This window comes from Heloderma suspectum, chromosome 3, assembly GCF_057233095.1.
Source record: "Heloderma suspectum isolate Gila_16-S chromosome 3, 16-S_ref, whole genome shotgun sequence".
NCBI classification, from domain to species: Eukaryota; Metazoa; Chordata; class Lepidosauria; order Squamata; family Helodermatidae; genus Heloderma; species Heloderma suspectum.
In genome coordinates, this window is record NC_139460.1 from 272,474,011 (window position 1) to 272,501,362 (window position 27,352).

Genomic DNA, 27,352 nt, shown 5'->3' on the forward strand with positions numbered 1-27,352 from the left:
TTCCAGCTCTTTGCCTATGCTTAGCTCAAAACCTGGTGCTGGAAACTGGGCAGTGTTCAGTTTCTCCTAATATATATGGCAACTGGGATTGGCATGACATCCCTCATGCTGTCTGGCACTTAATGCTCTAGGCATCAAAAGGTTAACAAACTCTCTGCTACTGATGTTGCTTCTGTGCAGAAATCTGGCCTACATGAGATAGGGCAGAAACTATTAAATGGGGCTCAGCTAAATTAACCCTAACTTACATGAGTTTAAAGGACTAAACCAGCCACCTTTTTTTGGTGCACGTGTATTTTCCGGCTGAAGTCAATGGAAGTGTGGTTTGACCAGGGCCAACGTCAAGGGTAGGTGTGGTTGGGCACCTGCCAAGAGCCCACACTCCAGCAGGGGACCACTGAAGAGGCCCCTGGAGTTCCTCTTCCTCTTCACCATTGTGGCTTGCTTGTTCAGCTGCATCTTGCTCTGGCACAGACAACTGTGGTGGTGAGAAGGAATAGCAGTAGATGCCACTGCCTGGTTGATCCATGGCTTTCTGCCTGTCAAGCAAGCAAGTGGTAGCAATTATGAGAAAGAGGGTGAGGAGCAATAGGAGCTGGTGACAATGATGGTGGGAAGACAGACTCACTGAGGGAGGGTCCCAATTAGGGTGTCCTGCCCAAGAGCTGTCAAAAACCTGGAGCCATCTCTGGGTTTGACACCAGCTTAGGAGGAGGCCTAGTCCTAAGGCTTTGTACACCCTGCACCAGGTGTTGAGCCAAAGTAACTTACAACAGCTACACAAGCAATAAACAGTGGTAAAAATAAACCGCCAACATCACTGGGCACCAAACATCTCACTCAATGTGCACCGAGAGAGGGTTCATCTGCTCAAATGCCAATCTGAAGCTGTTTTTATTGATAAAGGCTTCTCAAAAGAACCCGAGGAACATCATTTTATGAGTCCTGAGAATTCTTAGCAATCCTTAGCGCTCTCCACAGAATTACAGTTCCTGTGTGGGAGCCCTGGTGGTTAAGCAAGTCTGAAACTTATTTAAATTTCTAATATAGAGCATGACCTGGGTTACACTACGTGGGGTTATATTCAGGTGATGGGTCTTTATGCTGCATTTAATGAAGAAAGAAAAGAATTTTGTAATACAGAGCTGTACAACTTCCAGAAGGGTAGCTATGTTAGTCTGTTGCATCAAAAACAAAGGGTTTTGTGGCACCTTAAAGTTGTAACAGTATTAGGGTGCAATCCTATGCGTGGAGCTGGGAAATGCTGGGAGTTGTAGGACTTTCTCCATCTAAACATGCATAGGATTGTGCCCTTATTGTAGCAAAAGCATTTGTGGATCACAGACTGGTTCATCAGAAGAACAAATACTCAGTTGGTATGAATAAATCTGTTACTCTTTAAAGTGTCAAAAACTCCTTTTGTTGTTAAAAGCTGTACAAGTTTCAAGGCTATGAATCAAATACTTAATAAACCAGTGGGGAAATCTGCAGCATTTATATATATAAAACAGTGAAAATTGGTCTCAATTTCTCAGGAAATGGTTCTTTATTTTAATAATTTGCAGTACACATTTGGAAAAACAAACATTCACAAGGAAAAAATGTGGAATAATGCTAACAGGTGACGTTCACAGCAACTCCAAGATGGTTCCCTGTCGTCACCAAGGAAACCAAAGTTTGATTCCTAAAGGGATTTCCTTGGAGCCTGTCAGCCGGCAGAGTGGGTGGAATGTTGAATGTTAACACTCTGACATATCTCGGGGCCAGCAAGTCATAAGATGGCTTGGCTTTGAGTTAATCTCAGCCACCTGCCACCATGAAAATGGCTTGATGTTCATAGACACAGCAAAGGATTTGATCAATCCCTGGGCGTGGTCACACTCTGCTTCCTAACTTCTCTTTACAACATGGTCTGATTTTGATGCCAGCAGAAGTATCTGCCTCCTGTTTCCAGAAGGGTATGTGATGTATGGATCTGTGATGACACTGACAACGTGGCTACAACCAGATAGCCACCATGTGTGTCACTAGGTAAGCAGGTAAGGTTATTATATTACATGATGCACCAGAAAGTACTTGACAGCAGCAATTCAAACCATGAGGGAGAATAAAATAACCAGACGAGTGATGGAAATGCAGTGGTATTTAAATAATAGGTGCTCCTATCAGGCCCATCAGGACAGGAAGGCCTGGCGGGCTATGGTCCATGGGGTCACGAAGAGTCGGACACGACTGAACGACTGAACAACAACAACAATCAGGCCCATGGAATTTTACAATTTGTACAGCCTACAGAGATCATGAGGGATATGCTACCCGAAACAACAGAGAATCCCCTCCTTGTCAAATGTTCTAAATTAATTAGTTAAGCATCAGTGCCCTGGGTTTCAAGCATCTTAGAGAGAACAGCTGCCCCCACAGCAGGGTTTCCTCTTGGCAGCATGCTGCCCGGTCATTTGCTGTCTTTACTGTGCCTTCCAAGTGTTCAGGGTATGTGCTACTCGGGTGGGTGAGGGAACGTTACTTGCTAATCTTGGAGCTCTGGTTTCTCTGACTATGAATCAGATGAGGAGTGCCCCAATGCAAGAGATGAATAAATCTAATGCCTGAGCTGCAAGGATCCTGCTGAAGAACTGGTTCGGAGCTTGGTCATCCTAGATCAGAGCACAATGTCTGTTTTTGAATCATTTTACAGTGTGAAGCATCTGGCTCACATATGCTTGTCTTCTCCTCACTTCTTGATCCAGTTGCTCTTTCAGAGCATTCACCTGGGGAAACATAACATGGACATATACAAACAAGGTTAAATAGTTTAGCCCAATATTTTGTCTCTAACAGTGCCCAGTACCAGATCCATCGGAGAAACTACTTGTGTTGTCCGAACCTGGTGAGGATGGCTTGCTGGGGTGATTAACAAACCATCCCACAACTCTACAACAGGCCATGGGTTCTGGGTAGTTTGTTAACCACCCCAACAAGCTATGCTTGCTGGGTTCAGATGACACAAGAAGCCCGGTGAGGGTAATTATGTAAATCAGGCCAACACACAACTGGCATGCACAGGTTCGTGTCATGCAAACCATTCCACGATGTGAGCTTCATGACTGAGGATTTAAATCCAAGTCTCCCAAGTTCAAGGCATCTGTTATATCACACTGGTTGTTCAACTTCCAGAAGTTAAAGGTTTTGGGATATTCCCAGGAAGCACCATCAATTACCTTCAATAATATCCATTGATAGATTCCCCGAGTTTTGGGTTTGTTTGTTTTTAGAACTGGAGAACTCCAAACAGGGAGCTATAAAACATGAATTCAGGCTGCATATGCACATAGCCCCATGGCCTACGAGGAGAGCTCTCCTACTGTATTTCCTCCCTCACCCACTTCTCTCTCTCTGTCTTTTGAGGGGTAGTACGAATTCTCATGAGCAAGAGATGTTGCTTATCAGATGTGAGCTCTCTCTCAAAAAAGCGAGGGAACTACTCATCCCAAACAAAACATGTTCACCAACTCTCACAAGAGTGGCACCCATTCAGGTGTGGAGTTTCACACCATAAGAGAGGAAATAAGAATAAGAGAGGAAAGTTCATAACTCTTTTCCTTTGGGTTGCAGCATGGCTAAGTGCTGTGAATATTAATAACTGCCATTAACGCCATGATATCATGGTCTTAGCTTAGGGCTACAAAACTGAAGCAGAACAAGAGTGTGGTACGATGGTCCCTATGGTGAAAAAGTCTTCTACCAAGCAGTAGGCTGGATTTAGAATCATAGCATTGTAGAATAGTAGGGTTGGAAGGGGCCTACAAGGCCATCGAGTCCAAACCCCTGCTCAATGCAGGAAACCAAGTCAGAGCATCCCTGACAGATGGCTGTCCAGCCTCATCTTGAATGCCTCCAGTGTGGGAGAGCCCACTACCTCCCTAGGTAATTGGTTCCATTGTTGTATTGCTCTAACAGTCAGGAAGTTCTTCCTGATGTTCAGCCAGAAACTGGCTTCCTGTAACTTGAGCCCATTAGTACGTGTCCTGCACTCTAGGATGATCGAGAAGAGATCCTGGCCTTCCTCTCTGTGACAACCTTTCAAGTACTTGAAGAGTGCTATCATATCTCCCCTCAGTCTTCTCTTCTCAAGGCTAAACATGTCCAGTTATTTCAGTCTCTCTTTATAGGGCTTTGTTTCCAGTCCCCTGATCATCTTTGTTGCCCTCCTCTGAACCCTCTCCAGTTTGTCTGCATCTTTCTTAAAATGTGGTGCCCAGAACTGGACACAGTACTCCAGATGAGGCCTAACCAGTGCTGAGTAGAGGGGAACTAGTACTTCCCAGGATTTGGAAGCTATGCTTCTATTAATGCAGCCCAAAATAGCATTTGCCTTTTTTGCAGTCACATCACATTGTTGGCTCATATTCAGCTTGTGATCGACAACAGTTCCAAGATCCTTCTCGCTTGTAGTATTGTTGAGCCACGTATCCCCCATCTGTTAACTGTGCATTTGGTTTCTTTTTCCCAGGTGCAGAAGTAGGCATTTACCCCTGTTAAATGTCATTCTGTTGTTTTCTGCCCAGCGCTCCAGTCTATCCAGATCCCTTTGAATCATGTTTCTGTCTTCCAAAGTATTAGCTATCCCGCCCAACTTTGTGTCATCTGCAAATTTGATCAGCATTCCCTCCACCTCCTCCTCCAAGTCATTAATAAAAATGTTGAAGAGCACTGGACCCAGGACTGAGCCCTGTGGTACTCCGCTCATTACCTTTCCCCAGTTTGAGAACATCCCATTGATAAGCACTCTTTGAGTCCGATTCTGTAGCCAACTGTGGTCCACCTGATCATTGTTTCATCTAGCCTACTTTGAGAGTTTGCTCATCAGGATATCATGGGGCACTTTGTTGAAAGCTTTGCTGAAGTCGAGGTATATGATGTCTACAGCATTCCCACAGTCCACAAGGGAGGTTACCTGATTAAAAATTATGATCAGATTCATCTGGCAGGATTTGTTCTTGACAAATCCGTGTTGGCTTCGAGTAATCACTGCATTGTTTTCAAGGTGCTTGCAGATGGATTGCTTTATCATCTGCTCCAGAATTTTCCCAGGGATTGATGTCAGACTGACTGCTCTGTAGTTCCCAGGTTCCTCCTTTTTGCCCTTTTTGAAGATAGGGATAACATTAGCCCTCCCCCAGTCATCTGGCACTTCACCCGTCCTCCATGATTTCTCAACGAGAATAGACAGTGGTTCTGAGAGTTCTTCTGCCAATCCCTTTATTACTCTAGGATGCAGTTCATCTGGCCCTAGGTGCTCTTTGACCATATGCCTATCAATCTCGAGCTGCAATCCTGCCTCTTTAGCCTGTACATTGCCAGGGGGCTCATAGACCCTCTTTTGGGAGAAGCCTGAGCCGAAGTAGGAATCGAGCACTTCTGCCTTTTCTTTGTCATCTGTTATCGTTTTGCCATCCTTATTTAATAGCTGAACCACTGTTCAGCTATTTGTTCTCTGCCCTGTTCCTCCAGTTCTCACGCAGTCCTACTCATCCTCCTCTTCTAGCTGTTGTGTTGTGCAGTCTTGAGTGCTACTTTACATATTGTGTGGTGGTAAATATATGTTTTGTACAGTTGCTCAATCCCAGCTCCCTAGCACTCGTACCTGTGAGATGCAAGCAACTGAACACATAAGTTTTTTATAAGCTGGTTAGGCCTTAACAGGTTAGCTTGTGCACTCTGACCTTTTGCTCCTCTGCACTGGACATTGTCTCGCTTGGAGGCCCTCCATGCATTCTGCAGCAAGAGATATTCTGCATGTATTTTTCTTGCATACAAAGCTAGTGGCTTCCTAAAATGAATCCCTTGGAACCAGGTTGCCATTTGGAGAATTTGATGGGCAGAATAACTCCTGGCCTGCCTCTGCTTTAAACCATCTGGAGACTTGGCGAGCATTCAGAAGGAGAAGGAATCTGGAAGCAGCAGCGTACTCTTCTTCAATATCTTCATCATTTTGCCTTCAGACATGCCAGTTTGCCCAATACTTTCCCCATTCTTTCCATCACCACCAGTGTTTGCCCTAAAACTCCATATTTCATGACAAATTTGGCACAATCCTCTCAATGAACACATTATTCTGTTCACAGAACTCAGGCATCATTGTGGAATTTGGATATGAAAACCAGTGCCAGCTCCAGGTTTTGAGGGCCTGTGGGCAAGGCACCTTCAGTGGCCCCTGTCCCTCAGTGAGTCTGCCTTCTCACTGCCATTGTCACCAGCTCCTATTGCTGCTGCTCCTCCTCCTCACTACTACCTACTCGCTTACCAGGCAGAGAGCCAATGAGCAAATAGACAGTGGCATCTACTGCTCCTTCTTCACAGCACCACTGTTGCCTTAGCCAGAGCGGAGGGTGAACAAGCAGGTTGCAGTGGTAAACAGGAAGAGCAGTTCCAGGGAGCTCATGGAGTGTGGGCAGGTGCCCAACCATGGCGACCTTTGACACCGGCCCTTATGAAAAGAAATATGCAGTTTATTGCTCTGGTCTACCTGCTCCTCCAAGCCTTTCACCCTCTGCCGATGGGTTCTCTCCCGCGAGTCCAGCATTCGTTCAGCTTGGAGCTGAGCACTGCGCAGCCTCTCTGTTTCCAACTCCAAGTCTAGCTGATGCCGGGATGTGAGCTCCACCAGACGCTGGGCATGTGTGCGTTCTAACTCTGCAATCTGGGCCTAGAATGAATAAGAACAGTGTCCAGCTCCACAAGGCTGTGATCCTGATAGCCTGAACATGTTGGTTTTTGCTAAATCCTCTGGAGTTCTAAGGTCGGCTTTCTCTTATTATAGTACTGGGTAGAAAGTGACTGCACAAGGAGACCAACATACTAGGTCTTTGCTTGTCTCAGTCCTGTACACAGGTAGATGTTGGTAGTCTGTTTCTCACTTTTGTACCCTCTCTGCTCACAGAGGGGATGGTTATCAGTAGCTGGAACTTATGCGCTCTAGGCCCATAGCCTTAGTATATTTGGAGCTCAGACAGATACCGCAGCATGGACGGGGGCATAAACAGAACCTGCGTAGCTAGCCGCCTTTCCCCATCCATTTATTCCCCACAATATATGTAACCCTCTCTCAGGCAGCCCCCAAAGCAGCCAAGCAACTCCACCTCCCACTCCCTCATGTTTTTCATCTCAGCCTGTCTTGTAAGCAGTTTTATGCTCAAACTGAGTAATTACTTTTTTCCCTAATGCAACAGGACTGAACAGGATTCACGGCTGGCTTCAGAAATGCTGGTGATGCCAAAGATGAGCTTTTACTGCTTTCTCCTCTGGTTGTTGTGCTTGAGACAACTGAGCTGAGGGGGTGAAAGGTAAATTATGCCCACTCATTATTGCACAAGATGGAGATGGTGGGTAGGAAGCAGTTTGGCTGTCAGATCGAAGAATGAGGTGGGTTTTCTTTTTGCAAGGCTAGCAAATGGCTTTGCAAAGCACATTTCAGATTGGAATCCGGGAGATGTATTATCCCCAAAGTTCTATGGGGCACCAGATTGCACAAAGTCAATCATGGTAGTAATGCCCTGTAGCCCTCCCAGCCAGGTCCAATGAGTCCAACTGACCTGCAGGCGTTCATTTTGCCTCAGGGTGTCCTCCATTTCCTGCTGCAGGCTGCTCAGGGACCGATCCAGCTGCCCCCTCATCTGACTCAGTCTAAAGGTGTCATCTTCCTTCCTGAATTTCTCATGCTTTTCCTGAAGACAAGACACCAGAATCCCTGATTCAGTCCCTGACAGAGCCCAGATGCTGCTCTCATGTGCTATTCTCCCCATACTGCCAGCTCTCCCAGTTTTGCTACAGTTTGTGAAGAGCGATGGTGAGATTTTGCTAGACTTGTGAGAGCGGGCAGAAGACCTTAATCTTCTTTGAAGAGACTGGGATGTCTCCCACAAAGTGCTAATATAGTTTCTCAGTATACATCACAGGCAGCCACCAGCAAACACAGCCCAGGTAGTTCCAGGACAGACGCACAAGCGTCATCACAATTTGCTTGTTTCCCTTTTAAAAAAACAAACGGCAAATTGTCTCCCAATATACAACATGTGAATTTGTCTCATGTGCTTAAAAGTCACCATTGGCTCTGCCCTCTAATCCCTCTGACACTGCAAATTTGGAGTTAATGTGGAGAGCGCTGCAAAAGCACCTTCAGATAAAGCTAATTAGAGTCAGAAAAGAACTGGCTTCTCAGGAAAATGCCAGAGGAGCAGCCAGAAATGAGAAAGAATGGGGATGAGGGGGAATTAAGTGAAAATCAAATGTGAAGAGCGGTCCTCTTATGGACTGGTAACAGGTTCACAAACAGAAAGCAGAGAATAGGAATACATGCTCAATTCTCACAATAGAGGGATGTATACAGATCTGGTCCAAGGACCAGTGCTTTTTAATTTGCTCATAAATGATCTGGATGCCAGCTACATTTGCTGAGAATGCCAAGTTATTTAAGGTGGTTAAAACAGAAATGGATGCAAAGAGCTCTAAAAAGATGTCCAAACTGTGAGAATCGGCATTAAAGTGACAAATGTGGTTTAATGAAAGCACATGAAAAGTGATGCACACTGGGGCAAAAAATCCGTGTTTCATGTATATGCTGATGGGGACTGAGCTGGCGGGGACTGACCAACAAAGAGATTTGTGGGTCGTAATGGATAGCTTGATAAAAATGTCAACCCGGTGTATGGCTGCTGAGAAACACGGCAAATTCCATGTTGAGGGTCATTAGAATAGGAATAAAAAATAAAACGGCTAAAACTATAATACAAATCTATGGTGGGACCGTACTTGGAATATTCTGAACAGTTCTGATCACCACACCTCCAAAAGGTTATATAACAGCTGGAGAAGGTGCAAAAAAGGGCAACCAAAATGATCAGGGGGTTAGAGCGACTCCTCTATGAAGAAAGGTTACAACGTTTGGGGCTTTAGTTTAGTTTATAGTTTAGAAAAAAGGTGAATGTGTGTGTGTGTGGGGGGGTATATGCACGGTGTGTGTGTGAGGTATATGCACGGTGTGTGTGTGGGGGTATATGCACAAACAACTATGCACAGTGATGAGAAAATGTATAGGGAGTTTTTCTCCCTCATAATTCTAGACCATGGGGTCATCCAATGAAACTGGATGGTGGATGATTCAGGACAGATAAAATGAAGTACTTCTTGCACAGTGAATAGTTACACTATGGAATAGTTAAACTATGGAAAGATGTAGTGATGGCCACCAAATTGGACAGCTTTAAAAGAGGATAAGACAAATTCATGGAGAATAAGGCTACCAATGGTTATTAGTCCTGATGACTGTATATTACCTCCAGTATCAGAGGCAGTATGCCTGTGAATGCCAGTTGCTGGAAAACACGAGCAGGAGGGTGCTATTGCACTTATGTCCTGTTGTGGACTTCCCATAGGCATCTGGTTGGCCACTGTGTGAACAGAATGCTGGACTAGACAAGCCTTTGTTCTAATTCAGACTGGCTCTTCTTATGTCCTTATGTTCTATTTCATTGCCACAATGCTGCTTGGCTTACCTGAGAACTGAATTTCACAAACTTGCAGTGTATTCTGAATTCTCAATATTCAAAATACGTTACCATTTTGGAAATGACTTAGGTTGCGACAATAAAACTTTCTAAATGTGTGCACTCTGGGTTACACAGAAATCCAGGAATTTATTGTTATTTTGAATTTAACATTTCAAGACTACTTTGGAAGAGCATGCTACTACTTTGGGGCATTATTTAAAAGGTCAGTTTTCTACGTTACAGCAGAAATAGGGAAAAGAAGCATCATATGTCATTCACATGTTTTCTTTGCCTGTTTCTAGGTAATGTATAAATTGGCTTTAGGTTTACCCCCACTAGATCTGAATGGAGTTTCCCTTCCTTCAAAAGAGTCTGGGTCAAGGCAAAGTATAACAAATCCCACCCATGCCATCCTACTCCACCATATTTCTTCAGCTGCCTAGCCATTTGGAACAGAACTGAGATTCAGATTCAGAGAGAACAAACCATCATCCTGGAAGGGACATGGATCCTGAACTGGAAGGGGGAATAGAGGGGTAGGACTGAAATGGAGGGGGGAGTTAACTGTGCTCTGCAAAGAGAGAATGCTTCCAAATAATGGTTGGGGTGATGGGATATTCTGTCCCTTTAAAACACCATGCAAACTTACTAGAAGAAAATATTAAATGGAGCAGAGAGGGAGAGGGAGAGGCAAAATCCAGAATAAATAAACGGCCACATCCGGATTTCCCCTCTGGAGACACCAATAAAGGGTTTTATGAGCTTGATATGAATTACCCTCCCTGGCCATTTACAGCTGATCTTCTGGAACTCATTAACTTAGCTTCTCCCCTTTCTTCAGCCCAGGGAAAGGGGTTGTGCATGGGGGAATTCAGGGGCACTAAACACAAGGCTGTTTTATGCTTGCAGAGATAAATGCTTATAATGCTGTTTTGCCATAACAGAAAAATATCACATTCGTCACCCTCTTCATTTCTGCAGCTAGAACAATCCATTAAGATGAACAATAAATAATTTCTAGTAAATGCCAAGCCTGACCTGTCCTACCACTTCTGGAGGGGCTGGGCAAGAACATTCTTTAACCCTTCCTAGTGAAGCTCACTTCTGCTAGAGATGGTACATCCCCATCAACTGAGGCCATCAACTTGGTTCTTGGAGGAGGAACCAAGTGGGAGCAATTGAGTGGTGTGGACCAGCACATTGGCTTGTTTACAGTAACATGTGATGTGCAAATCCAGCCACTGTGCTTTATTATGGGAATATAGGGTTCTAGAAAAAGGGATGGCTCTTTTTTAAAAAGGTCACCTTGCAACCATCAACCACTATTCTTTTTTTCTTTGTATTCCCTTCAGCCTAAGTACCTCTTTCACCTAAGATAGGAAAGCAGTTCAGGAGGAGAAAGTGGACAAATAAGCAGACACAGTTACAAACATGGAACATTATTTTACACAAATGGGAGAACTGAAGCAGAAAGCTAATTTGCCCAAATCCACACAACATATCCATGTCCACAGGAACCAAGCCCAACCTCTCTCTTCTATTGGACTGCACTGGCTCTAAAATTAAGTAGATGAAGATAAGGTAGTGCTTGCTTGTCTAAAACTCTGCCAAGGCACACACTGTGAGTCACTGGTGGGTTGCAGACCCCAGGCCCCCAGCAGCTATTAATGGATAATGTAACACAGGGGGCTGCGGGAGATGGGAATGATTTTCATGTTGAAGTAAACTGGAGGGATGTATGGTGGATAAGCCTTGAAACAAGGAAAATTCATTGGTGGAAACCCATATTTGAAATTTTGGAAACCAACTGAATATTTTGGTGTTTGAGCAGAAAAGCCACATCTCCTCTCTCCTTCCAATGTGTGATAATATACAATTAAGTAACAAACAACTTGCTACTCTTTAATGGTGCCCCAAATTTATTGCTTCTGGTGGTCCATTCACTCTACTTTATGGCAGGGCTGTCTCTGCCACTGAGGGCCTAACTTAAATGAGTGAACGCACTTAATATGTCTGTGTTTTTAAATAGCAGCTGTATTTAAATAGCAGCTGGGGGTGGAATTGTTAACGCTTTCCCTTTATGCTTCAGATCCTGATAAAAATTACTTCCAAGCTGCTATTTGCACTGGGAGGAGAACAGCAGCTTCAGGGGAGGGCAATTTTCATCAGAACTGTGGCACAGGGGAAAGAGTTACCCCTGCCCACCAGCCCCATGCATGCCGTACTGCTGATCCTGACCCCCTCCATGGCCACTATTAAAATCAAACACATTAAATGCATTCACGTATGACATATTGACCTAGTTTGAACATAACGCTAACCCATGGTTTATTTAACCTATGAGTTATTGCATTCTGAGTTGTTGTGAAGTATGAACCCAGTCATGCTAATAAACCATAGTTTGTTAACCAGAAATAACCAGAAAGAGAATCCATGATTTGTTCTTGGGTTGTGAACTCTGAGTTGTTTAAACCATGGGTTGTTGTTACACATGAATCCAGTGCCATGGGTTGTTTTGCCAGGCTACAGAGACAGCAGGCAAAAGTGGACCAAAAAACCACCTGCTCTACATGCCAGTACTACAATACTGCAAAGGCATTTGGGATACAGGGAGGGAGTGGGCAAAACAACCCATGTATTGAGAAAATAAACCATGGTTTGATCTTCTGCCAGATAAACCCTGTATAGGGTAACAAACCATGGGTTAAATAAACCATGACGTGCGAAACAGGTCACGGTCTTGTTTTAGCCCAGTTTCAGGAGTGAATTATCCACTGCATATGCTGGCCAATCAGAGACGGGTTAAAAGCTCTCCTTTCATTCTTATTAAAAGATTTCTTTTGTTGGGTGTAGCTACCAGATGCTTACTTTAACAAAAAATATCAGCATATCATTCATCATGTTTGGCGTTATTGCTATGTAATTAAAAAAAAAAACCTCTGACAGTTACAGTACAATAAAACACATTTTAAATAGACAGAAAAGACAAGCCTGGCAAAAACTCTAAATAGTTCCCAAGAAAATATATGCATCGTGCCTTGCATAAGTATTCATCCCCCTTTGACATTTCCATATTTTGTTGTGTTACAACCTGGAATTAAAATGGATTTAATTAGGATTTCTTGTCTCTGATCTACACAATATAGTCCATAATGTCAGAGTGCGGAAAAATCTACATATTTTACAAAATGATTTACAAATAAAAAACTGAAAAGTCTGGGTTGCGTAAGTATTCACCCCCTTTGCTGTTACACCCCTAAATAAGCTCTGGTGCAACCAACTGCCTTCAGAAGTCACATAATTAATTGAATGGAGTCCACCAGTGTGCAATTCAAGTGTCACATGATCTCAGATTACATACACCTGTTTCTGGAAGGCCCCAGAGTTTGCTGGAGAGCATATCTAAATAAAGAGCATCATGAAGACCAAGGAGCTATCAAAACAAGTCCGGGATAAAGTTCTGGAGGGTTGGGTTATTAAAAAAATATCCCAAACTATGAACATCCCCTGGAGCACCATTAAATCCATTATTACAAAATGGAAAGAATATGGCACAACTGCGACTCTGCTTAGAGAAGGTGTCCACCAAAACATAGTGATGGGGTAAGGAGGGCATTGGTCAGAGAAACAACCAAGAGGCCAATGGAGAGTTCCACAGCTGAGGCGGGAGAAACCGTCCATAGGACAACTATCACCCAGATGTTCCACAAAGCTCAGCTCAGAAGAGTGGCAAGAAGAAAGCCATTGCTGAAAAAAAAACTCATATCAAATCCGATTTGGATTTTGCCAAAAGGCATGTGGGAGACACAGCAAACACGTGGAAAAAGGTTCTCTGGACTGATGAGACCAAAACTGAACTTTTTGGCCTTACCAAAAAATGCTATCTGCAATGAGCCAACAGTGCTCATTGCCCTGAGAACACCATCCCCATGGTGAAGCGTGGTGGTGGCAGCATCATGTTGTGAGGATGCTTTTCATTGGCAGGGACTGGGAAACTGGTCAGGATTGAGGGTGAGATGGATGGAATCAAATACAGGGCAATTCTAGAGGAAAACCTGTTTCAGTCTACAAGGGACCTGGGACTGGGGCGGAGGTTCACCTTTGAGCAGGACAATGACCCTAAACACACAGCCAAAGTTACACTGGAGTAGTTTAAAAACAAGAACCTGAATGTCTCAGAATGGCCCAGTCAAAGCCCAGACCTCAATCTGATTGAGAATCTATAGCAAGACTTGAAAATTGCTGTTCACCAACAGTCCCCATCCAACCTGACAGAGCTTGAGCTATTTTGCCAAGAAGAATGGGCAAAAATTGCAGGATCCAGATGCGCAAAGCTGGTAGAGACTTACCCCCAAAGACTCACAGCTGTAATTGCTGCCAAAGGTAAGGATGCCAAATCTCCAATCTCTTATTTTGATGTCCAAAACCTGCTCTTGGCAAAGCAGGCTCAGGAATGCCTTAAGACTAGTACCTCCAGGTACTCCAACTTCCATCAGCCCTCACCATTGGCTAGCTAGGGATGATGAGAGATACAGTCCACCAATATGCGGAGGGCCACATGTTTCCCACGGATACCCTAGACTTTAATGGCATACAGTGCAACCTTACACATGTCTACTCAAAAGTAATTCCCATTGAATTCAATAGAGTTTATTCTCAGGTAAATGTGTACAGGTCTGCATCTATAGCCTCTTAATTCAGACAAATGCACCTCTGAATTTAACTTGCCCAGGAGGCAGTAGAGGTCCGAGATCCAGGTACTCAGTCCCTGATTTCTAGCTGTTCTAATTACTTCTGGAGGCAGCTGTCTGCACTGAACTGGTTGGAAATGGAGGCAATAAAAACTAGAAAAGCCACAGAGAGTACAAGTTTACTGGCACTAGAGTAGGAGAAAGGGACAAGCACTGACTAAAGATATGGAAACTTTTACATATCACTTTTTGGAGGGGTGTGTGCCATAGGGACAAAGGTCAGCTTGAAGAGGCTTGCATTAACTTTAGGAGCAGGATCTGCCACATGGTTTGGATTTTGCTTCCCCATCACTAGAGCTAATTAGGCTGATCCAAGAGTGCCCCTGCTGATACCAAACACATGTGTGACAAATTATTTCTGTGAACTTGAACCAATGCCTTGGAGCTGCATGTTAGTTGCTTCTCTGATCAGGAGAGGAAAGCAGGTAGCCCAGGGATGTATATGCATGTGTGTGTGTATATTTATTTGTGAAACCTGACATTTGACTTTAATGAAGAATCCTGAAGAATGCATTATTTGGATGGCATTCAAAGAATCTGAGAGGAGTAATCACATGTGTATTGGGAAGTCACTGGACAAGGGCCACAAAACAAGTTCTGTTAACATGCACACTCACTCCTACTCACAGAAAGGGACTAAAGTACTGTGCCTGAAAGGGAAAGGTTCTAAGTAAGATTCTCTTTTCATCGCCACATTTTTTATGACGTTACCACTATCAGCAGTATGAAAGGTCCACACCTTACCAAGTAAACATATCATGTGCACTTACACATGCAGAATGTAGAAAGATGCAGAGTTTCCTGGCTAATGGCATGCATTTCTGTGCAGGGATGCAATGACGTAAGAACGAGCAATATAATCCTATTTATATTTCACACTCCTTTACTCTCATCCTGTGTTAAAGTGCAAAGTGAAAGTGAAACAAGGAGAAATTGGGGAAAGTGCACATAACATTATTTGTGCACATTAGAGTATCTGAGGGCAAGTGTAGGATAAGTGCAGATGCCCATCTTGCTTATAGCCACAATTATGCCATTAATTTGAAATGGCAACAAAGCACCATCTCTTTAACCTTGTAAGGATAATTGTTACTAACTTTATAAAATACTGGGCACATCTAGAGGAGGGCACATTAACTCTCATTTAAAATAGAGGTGGGAGGGGAAACAGAGGTGGGACGGGACACACCCTGGAGACCATATTACACCAGTTTAAAAAACTTTACACTGGCAGCCAATTTGTTTCCGAACAAAATATAAAGTGGTGGTTCTTACCTTTAGGGCTTTACATGGTCTAGGTCCAAGGTACCTTAGGGAGCGCCTTCTCCCCTACGTCCCAGTGTGCCACCTAAGGTCCTCTGAGGGCTACCTACTGCAGCTGCCTAATGTGAGATTAGCAGCCACACGCAAGAGGACCCTTTCCTTTGCCACCCCTCAGTTGTGGAATGTCCTGCTGATTGAAATGCTCCTGCTGACCTCCTTGAAGGTTTTTAAGCAGGAATTAAAGACTATTATTCCAGCAGGCCTTCCCGTTTTAGAACTCTCGTTCCTCTTTGTTGACTGTTACATACTGTTTTTATGCTGTGTTGTTTTTATTGTTGATAAATAGTGCAACAGTTACTCAGTGTTGGCTTTCCTAACTGCAGAAAAAAGATTAAGCATTCCCAGGAGAAACAACCCTCAGTTCAGTGCAATATGTAATGATGGGACTGGATGTCTTCTGTCAGTTCTTTTCCACCGGGAATAATTGTGCCTTGTGTGTAAGATGGGAAGCTCCACAACTCAAGGAAGAGTAGTGAAAGAATTCTCCTCTCCTGCCTGGAAGGTGTAGAACAGAACCGGGGAAAATGTGAGACAAGCTGGCTGCCAGGAAGTGCTGTGTGATTGGGCTGGGAGAGCACAAGGTTGAAAGACACTCTCTAAGGGAAGTCATGAATTAGTGAGGTATTGTTATATTAAAAGCTGCTTGTTATTCTTCTTTTCAGGGTATTTCAGAGTGTTCCTGCAGCTGAGTGTTATGGCCAGGAAACTCTCTAAGCCTCTAAGAAAATAAAAAATAAAAATGCATTTGAAAAACGTATAAAATTGTATAGAGACGGGAAAGAGATTTTGCCACTCATCAACAGTGAAGGCATGGGCACTCTCAAACAGGTGCCTGGGACAGCTGACCTACCGCAGTCCACATAATCAAAAGTGTAAGGTGGAGTCCCTCCACCCAGGCTAGAGGTCGATCCAAGATAGCTAAAACCACAAAACCGTTGTCTCTTGCTTCATCCTCCTTTCTCCTCATTACTCACTTCTTGGAGATGTTCCATCTGCTCCTCCAGGTTTCTGCACCGCAGCTCCATCTCACCCAGTTGATCTTGCAGCAAATGTATTGTATCAGTCAAGCTATGGTTCTGCCTCTTGCTATCTGACAACGCCTGCCGCATGGAGTCCAGGCGATCCTGGCAAAGGAGAGAAACCCACAGAAACAGAATGGTCCAAAGCACTTGGTTGAATAGATATGGACTCGGTTATAGTCCACATTGGCCAAATACCATTTCCATGATTCAGGTATACATATAGCAAATCAGCACGTCCCTTCTACAGTCTGTTGTCAATTTAGGCCAGTGGAAAGAAAGGATCTGGGTTGCAATAGTGCTGGGAAGTGTTCTTCCTTTGTACTGATACCCCTTCAGGAAAGGAATAGGAACACAGGAAGCCGCCTTATGACCATTGTCATAACGTCAGACCATTGGTCCATCTAGCTTCAGATTGCCCTGCGCTGACTGGCAGCAGCTCTCTAGGGTTTCAGACAGGGGTCTCTCTCTCTCTCCCACCTGGGGATGCCAGTGACTGAACCCGGAATCTTCTGCATACAAAATATGTGCTGTACCACTGAGCTACACCCTGGCCAGACTATTTACAAGTCTGGGCACCGCTATCCAATAACAGCTTCCAATAGAGAGCTTCGGCTATTGGGCAGTATAGAAATGAAATGAAATAAATAAATATCTCATGGAGGTGGCAAAGCCAGCCTGAAGAAAGGATATGAGTTTTGGAATTTTCTCTGCGTTATTAGAGAGACAAAGGCACAATACTACTCAGTGAAAGTTCATCCAAAATAGATTAACAGCTCATACTGGCTGACCAGGATGTTGAACATTTACCACACATTTAAGCAATAGTCACGACTGGGGAAGGCAATGGCAAACCACCCCGCTATAGTCCGCCATGAAAATGCCAGCATAAGCGGCGTCTCTCTAAGGGTCAGTAATGACCCGGTGCTTGCACAGGAGGAACCTTTCCTTTTTTTTTACCCAAGTGAATCTGGATACTGCTGCCATCCATGTCACTTCCCACGGTCCTAGGATTTTATTGTTGAGTGTTTTAAATTGAGCGTTTTAAATTGTTTTGTAAATTGTTTTTATACTACCTTTTATATTGTATTTTAATGATTTTAATCTTTTGTAAACTGTCTATAGAACTTTGATTATTGGGTGGTATAGAAATGTTATAAATAAAAAAAGATAATAAAAATTCCAATGATTTTAACTACAGCTTTCATCTATAGCTACTCTCAACTTCAACAGGGCTTTCAAACCTGCAAAAACTCAGCTTTTTCAATTAGTTTTCAATTTCTAACATTTCATGGGGCTGGGGAAGGGAGGCCTTTGTGCAAAATAATATGGCCTGTAGAAACCTGTGTAGATACAAGCCAAAGAAAATATTGGCACAAAGTCTCCTGGTGAGTCACTCAATGCACGTTACTATGTCATCCTAAGAAACTACACACAAGCACACATGTACAGTGTAAACTGATGGTTGCTGCAGGTGGCCCTCCATTTTCATTGACATGTAGTATTTGAGTGCCATCGTCCCCCCACCCCAGGCTGTGATTTGCAGCATCATACGGAAAGAGGGTGAGCACAATTAGGGAGCGGCTAACTGCTGGAAGAAGCAGGTGCACAACACTGGGGTGAGGCTGGTCTATCCCACGCTATTTACAGCAGTGCACCTAGGCCTTGGCTTGGGATAGAAAGATGCTGATCCAGTTCAGACATCATGGCAGCAATTCCTGAGTTCTTTAACCCAGGAATTGTGGTGACATGCAGAACGCAGTGCCTTACATGAGCCATTTCCGATTTCAGTTAACGAGCCAGGAATGCCACATTCCTGGATTGTTTCATGACATCTAAACCCAGGGTTGAACAACCCAGAGTTAACTCAAGAGTCACCCATCGTTTGTTATTGGGTTAACTGTGGGTTGATTAGCCCATAAACAACCCAGACTTTCCAGTTTCTGATGTCATGAAACAACCCAGGAACTGAAATCGGAAATAGCTTGCACGCAGCACACACACTCTGCTCATCACCACAGTCCCTTGGTTAAAGGAACCTAGGAAATGCTGCTGTGACATGCAGATTGGGTCACTGTCCTGACAACTATGGACAGGCAGTGGCAGAACGTTTAGAGGGGCTGAGTCCTACTACCTGGAGCAGCCGACGGTCTTGCTCTGCAGCAGTCAGGGCCTTCTGTAGTTGCGAGATGTTCTCCTGCAGGGAGGAGGAGCCAGCAGTAGCATCGGACAGCGCTTGGGACAGGCTCTGAACCCGATCTTTCAGGTGGCTTTCGGTGCCTTCTGTCCTGGCCAGCGAGTGGGTCAGATGGTCAAGCTCTTGCTGCAGGTGTGCCGTTTTGCTCTCCCTGTCTCCCAGCTGGCAGCGAAGTGCCTGAGCCTGCTCCTGCAGTGACTGAATCTCTGCATCCCTCTCAGTTAGGCTGAGTTGGACCCGCTGCAGCTCTCCTTCCACAGACCTGCGGCTCAACTCCACCTTGGTGGCCCTACTCTCTGCTGCCTCCAGGATTTCCTTGAGCTTCCGCTTCTCTGTCTCTAGCTTGGCCTCGTTGATTTTCAACTTACTGAGTTTCTCCTATAATGGAAGAAGAGCTTAAACACCACAAGCTGCTCAGGGAGTATGGAACAAAAATAACATTGTGAATCAGACTAGATGCCACCACAGACTTACTACATATGGAATCACAGAATCATAGGGTTGGAAGGGATCTTGGGGATCATCTAGTCTAAGGCTGGGGAACCTGTTTCAGCCCAAGGGCAAAATGCAATTTTGGAGAAGCTCTCGTGGACTGCATTCCAGCGGTGAGTGGCATCAAAGACACAGGGAGCGAGGCCAAAATTACAAAAAATACAAATAATACCAGCATATTGTAGCTTAAAGCAATTACTGCCAGTACCTATGCCTTAGGAGAGCCATTTCAACCTTTTAGGATGGTGAAAACACAGTACCAAAGTTGGGGAGCAACCAAACGATTGCTAGTCAAAGAAAAGGCGTGCTCAGGGATACCCTGGAGGGCTGGATTGGGATCCTAAGAGGGCCAGATTGAGACCCTAAGAGGGCCGGATTGGGATCCTAAGAGGGCCGGATTGGGATCCTAAGAGGGCCAGATTGGGATCCTAAGAGGGCCAGATTGGGACCCTGGGCCTAAAGTTCCCCACCCCTGAGCTAGTCCAACCCCCTGGCTCTGCAGTGCAGGATGGAGCTACAGCATCCTGGAGCCACAGCATCCCTTACAGATTCCCGTCCAGCTTCTGCTTAAATACCTCCAGTGAAGGAGAACCTACCACTTCCCCAGGGAGTCCCAGAGTAAGGAAGAATACTGGCTCTGAGACTTTGCCATTGCTCTTGGGCCTGACACTGGGCCAGTTTGTATGGTCCCCGCAACCTACCATGGCTTATTTAAGCCAAGGTGCACTGCAGTGTGTGCTGGCAGCCATTCTGAATATTCAGCTCCCAGTGGGGGGTTGCCATGGTTTGTTATGTCATCCGAACCCCAGGCAGCAGGGGTTGTTTGAGGGTTAGACGATGGGTTATTTCAAGGTAGTTTAACCCTCAAACAACCCCTGCTGCCTGGGTTCAGACGACACAACAAGCTATGGCAACTCCCTACCATGGATTTGAATATTTAAATATTCAAAAGGCCACTGACATGCACTGCAGCATGGCTTAAATAAGAAGTGGTGGGCTGGGGCTGCAGTGATCATGCAAACCTGGTCATCGACCTATTTCGCATGATCAAAATAAGTCACTGCGGCTTATTTAAATCGTAGTGCGTACTGGGTGCATGCAGGGTGCAATTTCCCACAATTACCATCCAGGCGCGGTGTGTCATGTCGTCCAAATCCAGGTGGCATGGCTTGTTAGAGCGGGAAACAACCCTCCAATCACCCTTCAATAGCCCATGTGTTATTGAAGGGTTGTTTCCCCCTTCAATAACCCCAGCTGCCCAGGTTTGGACAACATAACAAACCATGGTAAGCCAAGTGCCTGTGGGCATTATGCAAAAACGGGGCCCATGGGCACCCAGTATGATGCAGCAGCTGTCATGGCAGGGCTGTCGTGTCGTGTGAACCAGGTCAAACTTTGTGTTTCACAGATAAGTGTGGAGTGATAGAAGGGGAGAGAGATTAAAAAGAAGCCATGATTACATAGAGTTCCAGGGGTATGCAGTCACTGCGGATTTTAAATGTGTGTCCCTTATTTCACTCCGCACTTAATCTCTGATTCTATATGAAATGGCTGGCAATGGCTTTCAGAGAGCAAATATCTATTAAAGGAGTACAGATAAATTTTAAAATATCTAATGTTTTAATGTACGCAGGTAGTACGCTACTGACATTTCTGGACCCAGGAAAGCTATACAATAGATAATACCTTTAAGAGGAAAATTTATAGTTGCATCAGGCTACAAAGTAAACTTTGCAAAATTGATGGGACTTAACACGAGAAATCAAACTAAAGATAGCCTAGTGACACAAGACAATATTCAATGGAAATCTTCTTGAACTAAGTATCTGGAAATATGGTTAGCAGAAGATATAGAAGCAATAGCAGAATTGAACCATTAAAATGTGTCAATTGATTGGTTGACCTTTATTATTGGTCTCATAAAAATCTTTCCTGGGTGGGGAAAATATCTACAATTAAAATGAAAATATTTTCAAGGAATTATTTCTCTTAATGAATATGCCCTTGAAAGTTAAAAGATCTAGATTAAAAGAATGTCAGGATTTGTGCAACAGCTTTACATGGGAAATAACGTCTCAAAATATCATTGAAAACTTTAAACTACCCCTGGAAAAGGGGTAATATGCCAATACATTAGGGCACAATCCTATGCAGATAGGCGGCCACCTCCAAACTCAGAGCCAACTGCCTCTCCAATGCAGGGCAGGAGAAGCATGGAGGGGATCGTTCCCTCTGTGCTTCTCCTGCCGTGCATTTGCGGCTAGACAGCTGCAGAAGGGTGGAGCGGGGGAGGAGGCTGCCAGATGACACATAGGATTTCCGCGCTCCCTGCCCTGGAACACTCCCCAGAATGCCCCATTTTGGCCGCTTCGCACTCCTCTCGCAAGCACAGAGCACGGGGTTGTTCCGTGCTGCCTCGGAGGCAGCATGGAAGTGGGGGGAGGTCGGTTCCCAGAAAACCAGATATCCTATGGCCATCTAGCCGCTGACTAGCGGCCATAGGATTGCTCCCTCCAAATATTATGAAGTTTATGGATTGGCAAATATTTGGGATAGGATGAAAATATGGGGTAAAATGGTATAAACAAAATGGGTGGTATTTCTCCTTAAACAACGTATTGTGGTTTCATCAGAAATATGCTTTAGATTTATTATTAGCTAACCTCCGTGTTAAAGCAATCTGCAATGTGTGGGCCAAATATAAATCTAAAATACCCCTAGGCTTATCACCACTGATACTGCATAATTATAACAAACAAACAACAAATAGGTATTGGGAGACACCCTTAACTGGCAAAAAATAAAAATAGCTTGATTACAGTGAAGAATATTGTAAATGGCATAAATATCATGACCTTTAACCAAACAATTCAAACGACGAACCCATATAGACATAGGTCTTTTCAGTACTTTCAAATTAGACATGCTGTACAGGCACTTATGTGAAAATGTAGTCCAATTAGAGAATGATGATGAACAGAAGAACTTTATCTAGCCCCATAAGGGTTTGATTGGCAAGATCTATGCAATAATAAAAGATATAAGAAATAGAGAAACCTTAACTTATCAGCCAAAATGTGAAAGGGATTTGGAAATGTCTTCATTAAAGGATGTTTGGCAGTGGATAGGAGATAATGTTGGGAAGAACCTAACTGCAGTAAATTTAAAACAACATTTAAAGCTTTACGTCAATGGTACTGTACTCCTTATAAATTAAAAATGAAGTATGGCTCAGAACACGACGTCATAGAATCATGATTGGAAACAGTATGAATCCCAGTACAGATCCTTGGTAGACCTCCACTGTTTACATCCCTCCATTTTAAGAAATGATGTGGATTAGACACCTCTTGAAGACATGCTTGCTTATTCAAGATTTTCTGAGTTCCTGATTCTGGATTTTATGTTTTTTACATGTTGTATGCTGTTTTATTGTTTTGAGTTTTATTGTTGTCCATTACTTAGACACTATTTTATGATAAGCAGTTTTAGAATTTATGTTAAATAAATAAATAAATTTATTCCTACTCTCTGCTTTCTGTTCTTTAAACAGTTACCTACTCATAAGACGATCTCTCCTATTATCCTACGACTACTAAGTTTGCTCAGGAGTCTTTGGTGAAGAACTTTGTCAAACACTTTTAGGAAGTCCAAGTAAACAATGTCTACCAGATCACCCCTATTGACATGTTCATTGACACTCTCAAAGAACTACTGAGATAGGACTGACCTTTGCAAAAGCTATGTTGATTCTTTTTCAGTAGGACTTTGCCTTCTATATGCCTATAATAAAGCTTTCTACCAATTTACCTGGAAGAGACCTTAAGCTAGCTGGCCTATAATTTCATATATCCCCACCCCACCCCCAGATTGGGGTAGAAATAGGCCATGTGTATACAGTAAAATGGGGCCGCGGTGGCTTAGTGGTTAAGACGCTGAACTGCAGACTGGAAGGTTGGCAGGTCAGCAGTTTGAGACCCGAGTGCTGCGTGACGGAGTGAGCTCCCGTCTTCAGTCCCAGCTTCTGCCAACCTAGCAGTTCGAAAGCAAGAAATTGCAAGTAGATAAATAGGTACTGCCTCAGCGGGAAAGGTAACAGCGTTCCGTGCACCTCGGTGTTCAGTCATGCCGGCCACATGACCACGGAAGCGTCTTCGGACAGGGCTGGCTCTTCGGCTTAGAAATGGGGATGAGCACCGCACCCTAGAGTCGGACACGACTGGTTGGGGACACCTTTACCTTTTATACAGTAAAAACATGATAACCAGTCAAAGAGGCCAAAGGGGAAAAAGCACACGCCAGAGACGTATGTGGCTCTTTGACTATCTTGTTTTAGTGTATGATAATGGCCTATTTTCACCCCATCCCCATGTGGGCAATCAGAAACATTTTCACCATCATCCCCTAAGGATGATTCAACCTGAACTGGAAGCTCCGCAGCTCCTATCGGCTTTCCCCCTGGGTTCAGTTTAAAAACTGCTCTGCCACCTTTTGATGTTGTGCCAGAAGTCTGGTTCTATTCTGGTTCAAGTGGAGCATGTCTCTTTTGTACAGGCTCTGCTTGTCCCAAAACATTCCCCAGTGCCTAAAAAATTAAACCCCTCCTCCCTATACCACCACCTCATCCATGCATTGAGACTCCTCAGCTTTGCCTGCTTGCATGTGAAACAGGTAGCATTTCAAATATCTGACTTTCACTCTCCCACCTACCAACCTATATTTGGCTTCCAGGATCTCACACCACTACATTTTACCATGTCATCGGTGTTGATGTGCACCACGGCAGCTAACTCCACCACACCACTATCTGCTAGGATATCTGGATGACACATGATATCTGCAACCTTTGCACCAGGCAGGCAATTTATAATGCAGTCTGTATGCCTATCACAAACACAGCTCTCTATGTTTCTAATGATCAAATCTCTTAGAACCACAAGGCACTCATTCCCAGAGGCGTATCCTCAGCATGAGAGGATATATTTTCATCCTCCAAAGAATGAGTCCTTCTAAGATATAATTTCCCTCTTCCTCAGAGTGATGCTGTCCTTCCTCGAGACCTTTGTTCTCCATAACTGCAGAGGACCTGTCACTGTGGGATTGGGATACCACTATCATATCTCTGAAAGTCTCATCCGTACACCTCTCTGCCTTTCTCAGCTTCTCCAGCCTAGGCTCCAAAAGAACAAACTTGTTCTCCTAGAGACAGGAACTCATTGCACCAAGCACACACCCACAACTTCTGTCAAGCAAGCAGATGGTCATGCATAAGACACTCATTGCAGTACACTGGATAGCTTCACACTTCTACGGGCTTTCTATCTTCATAGTTGGTTTATTATTGTTGTTGTTGTTTGGTTTATTTACTTGAAAAGCCAAGTTACTTACTAGCAGAAGGCAGGGAAGGATTGAGCATGGACCACCCCTCCCAATCTCATCTGATCTCAGAAGCTAAGCAGGGTCAGCCCTGGTTAGTACTTGCAAGGGAGACTTCCTGGGAATCAGGCTTCCTGCACTGAGCAGGGGGTGGACTCGATGGTCTTGTAGGCCCCTTCCAACCCTATGATTCTATGACTACCCTGGCCTCCTTACGCTGTTGCTAAACTCACACAGGTGCTTAACTCACATGAGTACTTAACTTCTTTTTACCTTGGTACTTTGTCACTGAGGCTGAGATGCTTTGTCACTGGGATTCCTCCTCACACTCAGTGATAATATAAATGAATTTTCCATTAGGAATGGTTTACTAAGTTATTAGGAAAAACACATGTATATATACATAAAGAACATAATCTCTGATAATTGTATGAACATTCAGCTTTTGTATGAGAAATTATCCTTTTAGTATATATGTCTAATGTTGTGTTAATTCTGCAGTAACGTGTCCCCCCCCGCCCCAGCAGTGATTGGTAACAAGGCACTTTCTAGTGGCTCTCAGTTAAAGGAAGAGGTTTATCAATGTTTCTGATCTCACAGGAGTGCCTGATCTGGGGGACACTTCTGCTCTACTGGTCCAACCTCTACTGTCATCTTGAATAGCCCCTGGAGATGAATCAAACAACAAGCCCCATATGCTGAATTGTGCAAGCATGCATGGTGATAATATTCTCCTTGCCAGCAGTGGTGTCATGAGTATTATCTAACAGGGGGCTTCATACACCAATCCAACCTGCAACCTTGGATCCTGGTCTGAGTGTTTGAAAAACAGCTATGGAGATGCAACTTGGAGGGAAGATGTGTGTATTAGCCATACCCAAGGACTACAGGTTGTGTATTAGTGGCGTGTGTCAAGGGCTCCTTGGAGGGCTCTCTCAGTCTAATCCAGTAGCCAAGTCTAGACGCAGACAAAGGGATTCTTTTCAAAGCTTTATTCTTCTTTTACAACTTACAACTCTACAGGTAGCAACTAGATCTGAGCAGCAGCATCCCTATGCCCTAAGTTGGAACAGTTGGTCCCTGTTTGAAAGGCAATTACTGGCAGACCCCTGAATATAAGGACTAGGGAGAATCCCTCCCCTTTTCCCTTGGATCCTCTGGGCGCAACCGTTCTTTGAGCGCCAACCGGGCGCTACGCCTCCTTTCCGCGCTCTCCATTTGGCGCCGCTCTCTGCGTCTGTGCCGCGCATCCAACCAGTCTGCTATCGGTGCTGGGTCACTCCCTGGACTGCTTTCTAATCTAGGAATGTTGGTGGGAGGAATCTCTGTCAGCTGTGGGCCCTGAGAAAAAGGGGCGCGCTCCTCTCCCAGGAGCGACTGCTCTTCCTCCGAATCAAAACTACTCTGGGATTCTATGGGCTCAGTGTCCACCCTGACAGCGTGTGTGGTCATTACTGAAAAAATAATTGCTCACAGACAGCTCGAAAATGAGTATAATGCTCATTTGTTTATCATTCCACGACCTGGGCTGTGCTAGAATATTAAGATGGTCCCAACACTGACATCCGCCTCATGCACCATCAGCCTCTGCCATTCTGACAAAAAACACTTACCACATTGTCAAGATCGCAATGCGAATTACAGAAACCATTTACATGGAAACTTACCACATCATAGCCTCATGGTAGCATTAGAGAAATGGAAAGAATCAATATTTTTATGGAGTCAGGTGATAATGTACATAGGATGAAACTACACCCAAATAGTTCATGTTAGCCTAAGTAGTAGCACAGCCAGAACTTTATTAAGGATAACAGTTGGAATAAAAAGCACTCTTTAAACTCCTGGCCAAAGCTGTCCTGAAAAAAAAGAAGAAGCTGCGATTTTTCCATTGGGGTATGTCTAGCATGAATTTGTACACACCACTCTTTTAGGAATCTGGATACGCATTTCTTGTGTCTTAAAGCAAGTTACACTAACGTCACTGATTTTCTGTACAAAATAGGAAGCTGAACTACAAACCCCCCACAGGGGTATATTTGTTATCTATATCAGAGGTGTTGAACCTCTTTCAGCCCAAAAGCCAAATTCAATTTCAAAGAAGCTCTCAGGGCCACATTCCAGAGGTCGGTGGGGCTTAACGCAAAGGGGGCACAGCCAAAAGCAAAGAGGGCAGGGCCAAAAATAAAAGCATATTTTAACTTAAAGCTCTTACTGACAGTTACTAAGTCTTAGGACAGGCATTTCAATCTATTAGAATTGGAGTGCTGGATGTACAAAAGCCAGAAAACCACCAAATGATTGGCGGACACAGGAAAAAGTGGAAGCCACCTCATGATGCAGGGAAGGGGCCGTGGTTGTCTGGGGAACCCTGGAGGGCCAGATTAGGACCCCAGGCAGGCCGGATTTGGTCCCCGGGCCTGAGGTTTAATATCCTTGATTTACAGGATGATAGTCCTTTAGGAGCTATCCTATGGGCTAACTCTTACAAAGGGCCAAAACCCCAGTCCCATTCATTCCATTTCAGTCCCTTTGTAGCTCAACACTAAAAAAAAAATCCCACTCACTTTAACAGCGTGTACTTCTTAGGATTGCATCTTTTGTCACAATATCATAAATCCTAACACCCCCCTTTCTATGTTAACAATT

General features: G+C 44.2%; 1 protein-coding gene across 1 annotated transcript in view; it reads right to left on the minus strand.

Annotated features, from left to right (window-relative positions):
• Nucleotides 1–1,526: 1,526 nt before the first annotated feature.
• CROCC2 (ciliary rootlet coiled-coil, rootletin family member 2) overlaps nucleotides 1,527–27,352 on the minus strand; it is a 148,074-nt gene continuing 122,248 nt past the window's right edge. Inside the window, exons 31-35 of the mRNA XM_084842016.1 lie at nucleotides 18,773–19,213; nucleotides 16,594–16,743; nucleotides 7,593–7,724; nucleotides 6,527–6,706; nucleotides 1,527–2,768 (exon numbers count right to left, since the gene is read on the minus strand). Coding sequence (XP_084698142.1) covers nucleotides 2,685–2,768; nucleotides 6,527–6,706; nucleotides 7,593–7,724; nucleotides 16,594–16,743; nucleotides 18,773–19,213 — 987 coding nt within the window. The 3' untranslated portion in view covers nucleotides 1,527–2,684. The remainder of the gene's footprint in view (nucleotides 2,769–6,526; nucleotides 6,707–7,592; nucleotides 7,725–16,593; nucleotides 16,744–18,772; nucleotides 19,214–27,352) is intronic.